A 15,575-nucleotide genomic window follows, 5' to 3' on the forward strand; every position below is an offset into this window, starting at 1 on the left:
TTCCTCCCTTTTAAAGCACTGTGTGAACTGATGATAGCTTTGAATTGAAAATGTGGTATTCAAGGTCTGTCCTTCTACAAATTCTCACTGTCTAGAATAGGCAGCTAAAGAAGTGATCCTCTGAGCTCTTCTCCCACAGCTTCTCAACCGGGCGTTGTCTTTGTAGCAGATCATCCCTGTAGTATTCACAGAGGAATAGGCCTGGTGGCCATTCTGTGAGAGGCTGTCATGAATGTCAGTCAGGCTGTAGCTGAAAGCATTCAGAGAAAGAGCAAGTCAACCAGTCCCTCTCTCTCTGCAAGTAAAGCTTGTAGCGGCTCAAGGCACAGACAGGAGGGCCCCAGTCTCAGCAGAGAAAGATTTACCATTTAGGCTGTGCTTGCAGTGACATGTGCGTGTATGTAGCAGGGGGATAATCCTTCGCATTCATAAATGGTTTTCTGTGTGAGTTCTGTCCTCCCTGTCTAATGTGCCACTTTGTGTTCTATCATTTGCTAACAAGTTAATTCAGTCATATCTCATGATCATCACATCAGAAATAGGAGCTAGATTTGTTAGCATTGCCTATACGTGCCCATCGGCCTGGGTGACTTTGGATTTGTTTTTCAACTTCTGGGTTTTTTTTTAAAGAGCAGCCTTCAAAACCTATCCATGCTAATTACATCTGACAGTTGGGACTCCATTGGCCATACATAAATTTAGAGCACAGAAAGGAAAAATATGCTCAAGGCCCATGAACAACAACTGTCAAGATGATGATGATTATAATGATAATAATGATGATAATATAATAATAAACAAGCACTCCAAACCAAGGTGTTGAAGGTAAAATCAAAAGAGTTAGTGCTAACAGCAAGTGTCGACTTTGCCAAGAAAAAGATGAAGCTGTGTCGCACCTCATCTGTGAATGTCTAACGATTGCACAGATTACAAAGTTAAACATGATAGAGTGGCAAAGTTAGTGCACTGGTTATTATGTAAAAAATATAACTTGCTGGCCTCAAAAAAAAAAAAACCTCTACATCAGGTAGAGAAGGTGTCAGAAAATGAGGAAGTCAAGATCTTGTGGGATTTCTGGATCCAAACAGACAGACACCTTGAACATAACACACCAGACATAGTAGTAATAAAAAGAAGAAATGTCTGGATCATAGACATTGCAATTCCAAGGGATGCCAGAGTTGAAAATAATGAATTGGAAAAATTAACAAAGTACAGAGACCTGACAATTGAAACATCTTGCCTCTGGAAGAAACACACTTCAGTGGTCCCCGTAGTCATTGGGGCTTTGGGAACAATATCAAGAAATTTCACAAAGTACTAAAAGCAGTTGCAGATCTCTGAAATCACACCACAATCAGAGTTACAAAAACGGCAATATTAGGAACAGCATACATACTGCACTGATATTTAACAGATACTTTGGTTTTTCGTTGAAAGTTTTATCTGTTATATAATACCAGTCAATATTTTTATAATTTTGAGTGTGCCTGGTGTTTTTAAATAATAATAATAATAATAAATTATAATAAGCCCTGGAAGAAAAGGTTGAGACTAACGAATGAGCTTTGGTAGTGATCAGGGTCTCCTAGTAGAGAAAGGGAACTGGAGAAGATCTATTAATTCCCACTTTAAAATTAGGTACTTTTGCCCCTGCTTCCCCCATTTGAAGCCTAGGGTAGTGGTGCCCCCACACTAGAAGCTAGGAAGCAGGTCTGGTAAGCATTCTGCCGCTGACTGAGGGAGCAGGATCGGATCTGGCAGAAAGCGTTAAATCCACAAGCTCTACTTCAATTCAGCTGGTTAAAAGAGCATTAAAATATGAATAGTGCTCTGAACATTAAGCTTACCCTTGAATTGTGAACAATTGTGTATCTCTTGCACAGGCAGTGTGCTCCTGTGTGTATTTATTCAGGTGCAGATTTCATTGAGTCTGTAAAAGACTGTTGTGTCGTCTTCCTCGTCCAGGTTGGACAGCCATTCTGACTTTGGATGCAGCAATTTTCACCATATATTACACTCAACTTGTTGTCTAACTTTTTTTTCCACCCAAGATATTTTCTCCTTCCAATCTTTCATTTCCAATTAATTTTATATTAAATTGATAGCTGTAACAATCTATACTTCCGTATCTCTTTCCCTAAGCAAATTACTCTTGCCTGTGTTCTATATTTTATTGGTCTGTATTCATTTGCCTTAATACTTTTCTTCCTTCCTTCCTTCCTTCCTTCCTTCCTTCCTTCCTTCCTTCCTTCCTTTCTTCTTTCTTTCTTTCTTTCTTTCTTTCTTTCTTTCTTTCTTTCTTTCTTTCTTTCTTTCTTTCTTTCTTTCTTCCTCCCTCCCTCCCTCGCTCCCTCCCTCCCTCCATCCATCCATCTATCTTATATGCCGCCCACATTACCCAGAGGTCTCTGGGTGGCTTACAACTAAAATACAGTAAAAAAATTAAAATACAATTAAAATATACACTCTTAAAAATTGCCATCGGGACCCACAGTTGTTATTATTTCAGTTAAAAGCCTTCTGGAACAGGAAGGTTTTGACCTGGTGCCCAAATGTCATCAGCATCAGCTCCAGAGAATCTCAGTGGCGATGGCATTCCTTGGTCTGGGGGCAGCTGCCGAAAAGGCCCTTTGTCTACAAGCCATCCCTCTTACCTCCTTGAGAGAGGGCTCTTTCAAAAGGCGCCCCTGGCTAGATCTTAACTGCTGGGTAGGCTCATATGGAAGGAGGCGGTCCTTCAGATATCCAGGGCCCAAGCTGTTTAGGGCTTTATATGTCAAAACAAGCACTTTGAATTGGGCCCAGGCAGCAACTGGTAGCCAATGTAATTTAAACAGGATCGGCTTGATGTGCCCCCTAGTGGCCCCACCACTCACCAGCCATGCAGCTTGATTCTGGACCAGTTGCAGTTGCCGGACCATCTTCAAAGGCAGCCCCACGTAGAGCGCATTGCAATAATCTATACGAGATGTTACCAGTCCGTGTGTAACTGTCATGAGACTCCGCTCATCCAGGTAGGGGCGTAGCTAGTATAATTTCCGCAGCTGAAAGAAGATGCCCTGGCCACTGAGTCCACTTGGGCTTCCAGAGTTAGACTGGGGTCCAGGAGCACCCCCAAGCTGCGGACCCTTAGGGGGAGTGTAACCCTATTCAGGGCAGAGAAATGGCCCTTCAGCCTGTCTGGCGAAGCACCCACTAACAGCACTTCCGTCTTGTTTGAACCGAGTTTAAGTTTATTAACCCTCATACAGTCCATTATCACGTCCAGACATGAGTTCAGCACAGAAACTGCCTCACCTGGATTGGTGGAAAACGAGAGGTAGAGCTGAATGTCCTCAGCATATTGCTGACTCCTCGGCCCAAACCTCCTGATGACCTCTCCCAGCAGTTCCATGTAGATGTTAAACAGCATGGGGGACAGTATCGAGCCATGAGGAACCCCATGACATAAACACCATGGGACAGAGCAACTGTCCCCCAGCAACAACCTCTGGACATGGTCAGCCAGGAAGGAGCAGAACCATAAAGCAGTGCTCTCAACTCCCAACCCAGCCAGCCTATCCAGAAGGACACCATGGTTGATATTGAAAAGCTGCTGAGAGGTCCAGAAGTATCAACAGGGTCACACTCCCACTGGGCGACCAAGGCAGTCTCCATACCAAAACCTGGCCTGAAACCCGATTGAAAGGGATCCAGAAAATCTGTTTCATCCAGCAGCGCCTGGAGTTGCCCGGCCACAACCTGCTCCAACACTTTGCCCAAATAAGGGAAGTTCGCCACTGGTCGGTAGTTAACCACCAGCCTTCATTAGCTATCTTTTAGATCCAAAAAGTTATTAAACATCCTTTGATAAATTCCAAATGCTTTTATCATTTTTATAGAAGTTTCCGTTAAAGTCCATGATAGCCATGCTGTTAAAACTGAGAATATCTACCAATGTCCAAATGACATTCTCAAAGCCAGTTTTCAAGTTGTTATTGTATATTGCATTCTTCACTTTGAAGAATCTGCTCCATACCACCTGGATTTTTGCTTTTGAAAATATTCTGCTTTTTATAGTGTGTCTATCATCTGGTTCCACTACTCATTCAACCATATTCCAAGGCACTTACAGTGGGGTCTCTACTTAAGAACGTCTCCACTTAAGAACAATCCAACTTAAGAACAGCTCCATTTGCTAAATTTTGCTTCTACTTGAGAACAGAAATCCAAGATAAGAACAGGAAAAAAAACCTTTCCTGCTCTTTTTTTAACCTTAGGTCATCTTAGGTTAAAAAAAAATTCTCCCCCTAGTGGTAGAGTACGTATTAACCAGCTTTCAATGTATGAACGCACCTCTACATAACAAAAAAAACAGCCAGAACGGATTAATTGGTTTTCAGTCCATTCCTATGGGAAATTTTGCTTCAACTTAAGAACGTTTCAACTTAAGAACACCATTCCAAAACGGATTAAGTTCTTAAGTAGAAGTTCCACTGTAGTTTCTATGGACGGAAAAGAGCAGATACGGATTAAATGGTTTTCAATGCATTCCTATGGGAAATGCAGATTCAACATAAGAACTTTTCAACTTGAGAACCACCTTCCAATACGGATTAAGTTCTTAAGTAGAGACCCCACTGTATATTTGTCACTCCACACTTTCATGCTGGATCTTTAACAACACTCCTTTGGGCTCCTTGTTTTTTTAGTGTTCTTGTTGCTCCTTTAGCTTACATAAATAAATACAATTTTATCTATTTCCTTGATACAATGTTGAACAATGTTGTGGGTATAGTTGCAGTAATCAATTTGTTTTCTCCGCCTCCCCTTTTTAGGTTTGTATCTGGCTTCCTATGAAAGTGAAAGTCCAGAAAACCAAACTGAAAAAGAAAGGTGGAAAACTTTGAGGTATTAATGAATTAGTTAATTAATATTGAGTGGAGATTGGGGAATGTTTGCATGTGGATGTGGAGGGTTTCCTGTCTCTTCCATGGTCACCACAGTGTGAAGACAAAACTGTACTTTATACAGAAACATGTATAACAGTGATGTGAAAATCTTTCTGCTACCATGTTTGCAAACTTATCCAAACTATACCCATGGATATGCATCTCCAAACATATCTGCAAATTACTTTTTTTTTGTGCTTGATGAATAAATCCTTTTAGAACATGATTGATGTGGAAATTCAACTCAGATTTTTTAAGGAACTTTTCCTACTGCAAGCTTGTTGCTACTGTCTTTCTATAGGACAGAGCTGGCCCAGAAACTAACTAAATCCAAAAGGAGCCAGCCACACATAATTTGGCATTACTTAAGGTGTGAACCTTTAAGGAGATGCATATTTCATGTTCTTACTGTGTTTTCCCTCCAGCCATCTGATCTCCTTTGTTATGCATCTCACAGCAATCAGATTTTCAAAGAAAGAAGGTGTTTACATTCTGTTGGTGAGCTGTTTCTGTTTTTAATGTGCTTTCACAGTCAGAATTTCCCCCCACCTGAGGGCAGACTGCTTCTAGGTTTGGAATTAGCATCTTATCTACTGTGCCTCTTTGTTAAATATCAGGATGCCCACATAATGTAATGTAGAGACCAACAGAGTTCAAATTATGGGTTTTCCAGAAAACTGAGTTTTAGTGAAAAATAGAATAATCAACTAGTGCAGCCTTTTTTGTTTCCCTTGACACCATCCTGACTTGTGATACTGTTGACTGTTGTTATATTGCTGGATAGGCTCTGTGGGTCTGCTGTTCCTTTTGGGGTTTCAGGAGGTAACACACTGGAGGATTTCTACCTAGTGTAATGGCATTGGTACCAGAAGCTTTTGGTTTATCCCTCATCCTTTTAAACCTCTATATAAAGCTGCTGGGTGAAAACATCAAGAGGGCAGGAAGCTACTGATGACACCCAGCTCTGTTTCTTTCTATCATCTACATCAGGTGAGGCTTTACTGGTGTGTAAATTTGATAAAGGACTGGATGAGAGCCAATGAATTTTGGCAAGAGGAGAACCCTGTGACTGATTCCTGTATTTGGGTAGCAGTTGGGCCAAATGGGATTGCACTCCCACCCAAAAAATTCAGATACCTAGCTGGTACATCTTTTTTTCCACTTGATTCCAAGGTTGCATGAGAGAACCATTTATCAACTTTGACTTGTTTGCCATTTATGATCATTCCTGAAAAGAGCCAGTTGGTCCATAATGATCCATGTTCTGGTAACCTCCAGACTGAATTATTATAATGGATTATGTATTTGTGGAGCAGTTCTGGAAGATGACCTGAATAATTTCATAGAATCATAGAACAGTTGAATTGGATGGGGCCTATAAGGCCATCAAGTCCAACCCCCTGCTCAGTTTTAGCTAGTGCAGAATAGGCATGCCAGCGTTTTAACTACTGCAGCCAGATGGACTGGTATTATACTGATTTTGAAGCAGGTGCGGTGGCAAGGCCGCCTAGAGTAGTCCACCACGACTAGATAGGCGGGATATAAATTAAATAAATAAATAAATAAATGAAGGTGTTGGTGCTTCATTTAAAAATATGGGTAGGCAAGCTGCATTCCTACTGGTGTTAATTTGAACTCCTGGCATTGATCACTAGTGGTAATGGCATGACATCCAGAAGGCTGCCCTTCAAGGCATCCTACAGCTGCTTTAAACCTCTAAACTGCTTGAAACCCCAGTACCTGAAAGAACACCCTTCTTTCCATGCATTGAGTTCTTCAGCATTTGTTAAGGGAAACTATTGTGTGAGAGAGCCTTCTGTGTGGTGGAAGTTATAAAATTCCCTTCCTCCAGAGCTGTAACTGATGCTGACTTTAGCAATCAGCACTCTTTTCAGTGCCAGGTGCAAACTGTTTTTTAATTTACCCAGGCATCTTAAGAGGTCCTATGTTCTCTCTTTTCATCTCTTCTCTAATATTTTCTTACTGTGCTTCTTTATGGTGCACTCTACTTTCATATGACTTCTTTTGTTGTCTTATGTATATTGCCTTGGCATCTTCAAGAGTGATTAAATTTAAACAGGTAAATAAAAGTATGATCACGGTTAGTTGGAACTCTCCACTGTGACCTGTCCATCTTCGGTGTCCCTGCACAGCATAGCCCATAGCTTCTCTGAATTACTCAGGTCCCTTTGCCACGACAAGGTGGCAATCCATGAAGGGGTAAATTTACATTTATAGGAAACCCTAAAAAGGCTCACCATAAGTCCGAATTGACTTGACAGCACATGATTAATTATATCCTTTACATTATTATTGACACATTATGTATTGACCTCTATAGGGAGGTGCCAAGTGTTACACTGTACCTTATAAAAAGCAGTAGCTATTTTGAATGCATCATAGATACCTGATGGGGTGACAGTACAGATCAAGTTATGTATCATTTATTTTTGCTGCTCCATTGAGACAGATTTGAAGGTAGAAGTGTGTTGCAGAGGTATGCCCCACATTATTCTTTCCATATGGTGTGTTAAGAATTAGAAAAGGAAATTGCTGGAGATAACCTTTTTGTTTGTTTATTCATTTGTTTGTACATATACTTGATAATGTGTCAGATATGAAGAAAAAGATAGTATAAAAACTGACAAATTTAATCTGAAGTTTGCTCAGCTCAGCTTCATATTTCAACTTGCACCTTTCCAGTGTAATTTCCCAGTATCCTGTCTTCTCTTAAAGCTGAGGTTACACCATTTTTTCCCCTTTCGGCTTGAGTTTCTCTTTTGTTCTCAACTTTCAGGGCACTGGGCATAGCCAGACATCAGCTCAGTGCAGAAACATAGAATACGGTCAAAGTAAATTTGATTACCTCTATGTCATACTTGTTTTCTTGCTTTTTTACCATTCTCATGTTTCTTCTTTGCAGGTCAACTATCTTAGGAAAGACTTGAAGATAAAGATCTATAACTACAGTAGGACAAAAATGTATCGGCAAAACTACTTTGCACTATTCATTCCAAAGATGCCTATTTGGGATTTAGGAAATTTTATTCTTTATTTTTGTGTGCATTTTTGGACTCTTTACTGTGGTTAACTGGATTCATCCACAAGACTCAACAGACGTGTCTTTTTACTGCATGCACAGTAATATTTTCCGTCTGTGCTCTACAGCAGAAACCCAATGGCCGGCTTGTTCATGGCTGTACTGGAACCACGTCCTTATCACTGTATTACCTTGTCTCTCTGAAGGAAGAGCAAATGGCAAGGAGAGTCATGCTGCTACAAATACAAAACAATCTCCACTGGAAAGGTACAGGGTGTGTTATCTCAGAAGCAGTGTGTATCCAAGGGTAACTCTGCAAGAACTATCAGAAGTAAATTCTGCCAAACACAGGAGAAGCCTGTTCCTTGCTACGCAAGAACCTTGTTTTCCCTCCACAGTGTTCAGCCTCAGTGAACAGTATTATGACATCAGGAGATAAAACGCTGACACAAAACCAGGTTGGTATGGAAAACCCAGGCAAGCTGTAAACATTTGAAACAAACAAACGAACAAAAAAAGCATTCAAGCTGTGTACGTACACAGTTTCTTCTTGTTTTTTGAGGGGCAAATCATAATATATATTTTTTCTAATAGGTCCGCCGTGTCATCAACTTGAGCTGTTCTGATGAAGTAAATGGTTTTTAGTCTGACTTACCTCTATTCAAACCATGTAGCATATTCTCCAGTTTTGTTTGCTGATGGTGGAAAGAACTGTATTCAAGGGGCCTTACCTCACCATAATATGACAAGAACTTGTTAAGGGCTCTACCCATTGTTGTTGTTCTTTTATTTTTTCCCCACTCATTTTACTGGTGAAGCAAAGAGCATTTCAGAAGGGGCATTTCTTTGACATTAGGGCTCTTATTTCACTCTGTGACATGTTGCACTATGGCAAAATAACTGTCAATACATTGTTTATAAGATGCATTTCTTATTTTTTGTAATTCTATTTATGTGTGACCCAAGGTCACTGCCTTCTGTCTGTAGGAACAGTAAGTCACCTGTCACATCTGCCATGCTATTTGATGGAGATCAGGGAGCTGCAGAATACTTTGTTATAGTTGTATTTACTATGCTTTTATGTGGAACAGGTATAAAATTACTGTTTTTAATAATTTAAATATAGTGTGGAAGCCAAAATCTTAGCTTCTGTTGCTCACTGTATAGAAAAACTTTGGGGAGAGCTGCAAATCTTCATTTTGGAAACTGGGTCTTTGTTTTATAATCAACAGCAGGATTACATCACAGAGGCAGGCTAAGGGAATCCAGGCTGCCCTTTGCAAAGATGGCAGCTGCAGCTTCCCTACCCTAAATGGAGCCGCAGCCATCGTCTTTGCAAAGGGCAGCCAGTTTCCTTTTTTACACGCCGTGGCTGCAGAGGCCTGATGGAGATCTCGGCAGCAATTACAGTATGGGGGTGTTGGCAGGAGTGGAGGGGGGCAGTGGTGCAGTGGTGGTGGTGGGGCAGCAGGGGTGGGGTAATAATATTATAATAATATTCATTATTCGTTGCTTCATGGAGGCAACTTCATGCTTCATGAGTCGTTAACTTTTGACAACTCATGAAGCGGGACGACTCGCCAAAATGGTGAGTCATCCCCATCTCTATACATCACATATCACTTCTTACATACACTGTCCTGTAGAGGCAGTCTAGAGATACATTCCATTTTGCACTACATACATGAATTTAACACTGTAATCAAAGTCTGCTGAATAGTAATGCAGCTATTAAATCTTGAGAACTTTTCGATTTGTAATTCAGCTGGAATGGTGATTTATAGTTCTGCTCAGAGAGTATATGCAGTGGCCTCTCATAAGACTTTCCCCTGAGGCTGCTCATTAGGTGACACAGGTGGTGTTTTCTTCAAATGAGGCCATCTTAATCTGTGGTATGCAATTCTGTCAGATTCTGTCTACAGCAACCTGTATTATCAGTGCTCAAAGGCCTTATACTTATACGTATACTTATGCTCTTTCCTTGTAATGATGACATAGTATGCCATAGAAAACATAATTTACATTAGGAAACCTCATTTAGACTTATAAAGTCACAATCATTATTTGCCCATCCACATAGATATATGCTAATTATTTGTAACCTCAGAGGCAAAGAGGAAAAAGAGGAAGAGGAAATGCAACTTTTAAAAGAGTCCTTGACTGTTCACTTCTGGGTAGATTCTTTTTTGACCACAGGCAATCAGTCATTTAATAATATATGAATTTGCTTCATATGATTAATTCTAGCAATATGGTAAATTGCTCATCTCTGTGACATTTCATGCTTTCTCTGCAGCCTATACTTGAACTCACAAGCAAGTTCAAACTTGTTTATGAGTAATCTGGCCTTTCTCACCGTATTACTCATAAACATATCCAAACCCACTTATAAGTGCAAACATAGGCTACAGAAAAATATGACATGTCATAGAAATCCTCTCCCTACATGATAAGCTTATTAGTGTCAGCATTGGATGCCTTCATGCAGAAAATATTCTTAATGGCTGTTATATCGGGGCTGCAGTGTTTAAGTTCAACTATGCACAGTTATGTACTGAAAAAGAGAACAGGTTCTGGTATCTGAACGAGAAATGAGAGATGATTTCTTTACGGCCTTCTTTGTGAGTATCCCATCTTTAAAAAATCCTAGAGAATGGGTAGGAGGCAACAAAATTTATGGAAAAAGAAAAGGTTTTCTAAACTACTGTATAAGAACAGAGAAAAAGAATCTCTGAAACTACAGGAATGTCTATCTGACTTTGATACAAGGGAGAATGCTAGAATAAATAATAGAGCTGCCAGTTTATATGCAGCTTGATAAAGAGAGAGATGAATAACAATTAGAAGCCAACATGAATTTATTCAGAACAGACACTTCCAGATTAATCTTACCCCTTTTTTATTAGTTACTAGTTGGTTTCAGCAAAGCATTTGACAGTTCTCTATGCTATTATTTAACATATTTGGGTAGTCTAGTTGGTAACATCACTGATACTCAGAACCAGCTGGGAAAATGTACTAAATCCTTATCAAATTCGGAAGAAGTTTCAAGTGGAGTACCAAATGGCTGTCCAGAGCTGGTAATCTTCATCATTTTTTTTAATCAGTGACCATAAAAATGGAAATCCTTAACAAGTTTGCAGGGAAGAATAATTAATACATTGGGAAGAATAATGAATACATCAAAAGACAGTAATTCAAAAATAGTAATATGACAAGAGTAGTCCAAAATAATCTTGACAGATTAGAAATGTGGGCTCAAACAGAATAAGAAAGCAGGGTACAAAGACCTAAATCTGATTGTTAATCTCAGTGAAAGCAGACTATTGAAACAGTGGAGTTTGTGTGGGTGTTGGTTCACAGTATACCCAATGATTCAGTGGGTCTACTGAGGTTGAAATTGGCAGTTGGGTTTAGGCTAAAGTTTTATGTTTAGGTTGTTGCTGTTTTTAAAAAGGTCCACAGGTGCCCCTGGCTATAGAGTGGGAGATACATGCTGTGGCAGTACTATATCGGGAAAAGATCTTTGGACTGCAGTTAATCATAAATTGAACATGAGCTGGAAACATAATATGGCTGTAGAAAGGCTAATGCAATTTTAGGTTGTATTAATAGTTCTTTCCAAGAACTTAAAAGAAGTAGTTCCCTTTTATTCTTCTTTGGTCAGAACTCATATGAAATAATTGGCGCCAGTTCTGGGTACCACATTTTATGAAGGATGAAGACAAATCTTGTAGGTTCATAGGTGGATAATGAGGATGGTGGGGGATGTGGGAAACTAATCCTTTGAGGAAAAGTAGACATATTTGGTTATGTTTAGCATAGGGAAGACTAAACAGAGACACAATAGTACCCTTTAAATATCTGAAGGGCTGTCACGCAGAAGACTTGTTCCTTGATGCTCCAGTGGGCAGGGGTAGGATCTGGTGGACTTGGAGAAGAATTTGGTTGAATATTAAGAGAAACGTCTTCATAAAAATAGTTTGACAGCAGTACCAGTTGCCTGGGAGATGAGTTCTTCAAAGAGAAGCTGGATAGCCATCAATCAAGGATGCACTAACTTTGGGTTCCCTTCATTTAACAGGGAATTTGATAAAACTCCCTACATGACACCCGCTCCTTCCTGATATTATTCTGTGAAGTAAAATGCATGGCTGCTTGAAAGGCATTATAATGTACACTGGTTACAAAGTGGTCACCCAGCTTGGGTGCACTGGCATTGTAGGGAAATAAGAAATAGAATATGAAATGCTTTCTGTTGAGAAAAGTCACTAAGAATTGTCTCAGTAAGTTTCATGGAGCCCATCTGATAACCAGGCTTCTGTCTCAAATTATTTCACAACTGAAGACAGGGTTGATTTGACACTATTCATAAAGCAGTTTGCTATTAACATTTGAATATGTACTGATGACAAGAGGTCCTTTTAAACTTAAAAGTCCTCTGTGTAAAAAACCATTACTGAAGTGATTTCTTTGTAGCGTTCATACATTCTGACAGATCGGGAACAAGTATAAATGTATTCTCGAGCAGTGTATTTGAATAGCTGTGCCCTTAAATGTGCACATCTTTTAAACTGCCTGCTGATGACTATAATGGTAGACATTATGCAGTATGGAAGTAGCTAAATGATGAGCTAACTTTTGCTAAAGTGAAAGAATGTTGATTGATTTTCAGTGGTTCAAAGCAGATACCGTGTCTGCATGAAGCAAAAACCAACCCTACAAATGGGTAGGATCCATCCACACACTTCCACAAGCACAACAGCAGGCATCAACACAATCAGCCAGAGCTTAGGTGAAGAGAGAGGAGGGAAATAAAATTTTCAAGTCCCACTAGTGGCATGTTAGGTTTTAATTGTCTGAATGGCACCACTCTGAAAAGATGTCTCATGCTCTGATCCTAATATGTATACATATATACCCAAGTCTTTAACTTACTGTCATATTTCCCTGTATTTGACAGGCATAGTTCTCTGTATGTCTGATCCTAAGTATTTGTGTGCTACTGTAGTGCATCCAAGGATTACATGAGTTCCCTGTTACATAATACACATTAGAATTTGTTATATAAGCTTGTCTGCAAAGCATGTCTGTAATTCCAGCTGAATTTAACACCCACGTATCTTCCTGGAAGTTACATTTAAAAAGTTGATCAAGAACAAAGTCCTAAAAATGCAAAAGTAGAAAAATGTCATATGTGCCAATAAGGGGCCTTATTCCTCAAGTATGCTGAGCATCTTTCATTCAACACTGACAGCAGCTGAAAATCTGTACAGAGCTTACCATACTAAAATAGTTGATCGGTATTTTATTTTTGAGGATACTGCAAATGTGTATCAGTCCAGTGGCTGTTGTGAGTTTCTCCCAAGAATCCCGAGAGTTAGCAAGGGTGTTGAAAATTCTGTTAGGGATCACTAGCCTTTCACGCTGCAGAATTATAATTCCAACTAGGGCTGTGCCAAGGTTTTGACAAATCTTGAATTACTAAATGAATTTCCCTGGTTCAGATCACAAATCCTATTGTGTGTGGAGCAGATTTCAAATTGGATGGCTCACATTAGCCTTTCTTTTTAAATGAACAATTTAAAGATGCTTTACACACAAATCCTTGAAGCCTGCTGTCTGAAATTATGCAGGTTTCTTCCCCTCTTCAGAGTCCATATGTTCGAAATGTCATGTGTATCAGTGCAAAAACAAAAAGTTATAGCAGTTTGCTTTTTCCAGTGCAAGTCAATGGAAGCTTATAAGCCTATTCAGATCCAGGGTGTGTAGAGTGAAATGGGTATAAATCGGCTTGGGCTGAATTCCAAAGACTTGAATTGGCCTCCAAATTTCATAGGTGGAGAACTAGGAATAGCTCAGATTGCAGGGATTTCAGAGAAAGAAGAAACTACTTAAAACTACATGCCTCTATTTAGATGTCCTCAGTAACTGAATTAACTTTCTACAGTGATATTTCATATCACTCGGTAAGAATACCCTGCCTTTATCAAAAGTAGCAATGAAAGTCTCTTTGCCTTTATCACACTCATATACAGTTGATAAAGATCATAGATTCTTGAAAATCCAAATTTTCAGAGTTTTTGTTTTTAATGAGGTTTAGCTTCATACTTGCCCCTTGTGGAGAGATCTCTGAAACACACACAGTCAACAAGAGGTTTCACAGCAGCATTTGCCAACCTTGGGCCACCAAACAGAAGCTAAACTGCAACTCTTATTATCCCTGACCACTGCTGATACTAGCTAGGGATAATAGGAGCTGTAGTTTGACAACATCTAGGCTTAGGAGAGACTGCTACTTTACAGTTAGTGTGGACTAACTGTCCAGGTAGTAGGAACCACTTTCAACTGCTCTCTCAGAAAACAAATACATATTTTTATATTTTGAAAGGTACCCCCAATATCCATTAATTCACAATGTGCTTTTTTCAGTCACTCACTGCGCTGTTTCATGGCAGAACATCTGAAATCTAATTGGGAGAAACAACATAAATTTTCCATGTTTATGTTTAACTACCAACATTTGCAAAAAATTGTATTGTTTTCTATAACTTCTTTTGGGTAAAGCTTCTAAATGTTTTTTGGCTATGGGATGAGAAATGTCCTCCTGCAGCGTTCTCAGTTTTGCCAACTATCTGGCAGTCACAAAAGATCCTCTAAGAACTGTGCCTACATAAAGTAACTTCAACTAACGGGAGCAGGAAGGTGACACTTGTCAGGGTTAAAAGTACTGTAGATGGTAGCAAAGATACGACAGCCGGACCAACCACCTGCACCAGCACTGGAGCAGCTGAAATTCTAGCCTGGGTTACCATGTGCAGATGATAATCCAGTAGAGTACCTAAAATGAATGAGGAAATAAAATGTACCCTTCAAAAATATTTGTTATCCTTTCATACTATTTAAGATAATATGTGCACATAAATCTTCTAAAATATCCTGTTCTCATATAGTAGGGCAAGTATAGTAGCAAGATTTTAATGCTGGGAAAAGTTGAAGGCAGCAGGAAAAGAGGAAGACCAAGTAAGAGATGGATTTACCTAATAAAATAAGCCACAACTTTGAGTTTGCAAGAGCTTGTTAAGGATAGGACATTCTGAAAGTCTCTAATTCATAGGGTTGTACAAGTTGGAAACAGGTTGATGATACATAATTGTAGCAAACAGAAATGTATTCCTATAGAAAATATACGAGTAGTTAAAGAATTTTAAAGTATGCTGAGGCTCACCTAACCTCACAGTCGCTATCCGATAACTGCTGCAAACGTCTAATGCCGTTATTTGCATTTGTAAGAACTGTTTCTGCAGATTCTGTATGTGAGGAACAAAGCAAATATATTCTCCCAAAATATAATATGAATATATTATATAAATCCTTTCAGGAAGCATTAACATAATTCTTCTGTGAAGATTTAGAGGAAAGAATGGGGAATTATTCAAAATAATTCCAAAACTAGTCTTATCAGAAAAAAAGTATAATGGGAATAATACTCCCAGGATCTATTTTAAAGTCCCAATTCTGTATACCATAGGACCCATGTATCCACAGGGGACTGGCTCCATACCTACCATGGATGCCTGAAACCATGTGTAGGAGGGAAT

At 39.4% G+C, this 15,575-nt stretch overlaps 1 protein-coding gene across 3 annotated transcripts in view; it reads left to right on the plus strand.

The window, feature by feature from the left end:
• The window catches only part of RASGEF1C (RasGEF domain family member 1C), a 112,060-nt gene extending 102,074 nt beyond the window's left edge, over nucleotides 1-9,986 (plus strand). For 2 of the 3 annotated variants that reach the window (XM_072990099.2, XM_072990100.2), the window contains exons 13-14: nucleotides 4,821-4,893; nucleotides 5,360-5,665. In XM_072990099.2, coding sequence (XP_072846200.2) covers nucleotides 4,821-4,893; nucleotides 5,360-5,453 — 167 coding nt within the window. In that variant the 3' untranslated portion in view covers nucleotides 5,454-5,665. Of the gene's footprint in view, nucleotides 1-4,820; nucleotides 4,894-5,359; nucleotides 5,666-7,857 lie in introns of those variants that run through there. The other variant, XM_020782654.3, reaches the window with a different exon arrangement.
• Nucleotides 9,987-15,575: the final 5,589 nt, after the last annotated feature.

The sequence above is a fragment of the Pogona vitticeps genome, chromosome 2, assembly GCF_051106095.1.
Source record: "Pogona vitticeps strain Pit_001003342236 chromosome 2, PviZW2.1, whole genome shotgun sequence".
Taxonomy (NCBI): Eukaryota; Metazoa; Chordata; class Lepidosauria; order Squamata; family Agamidae; genus Pogona; species Pogona vitticeps.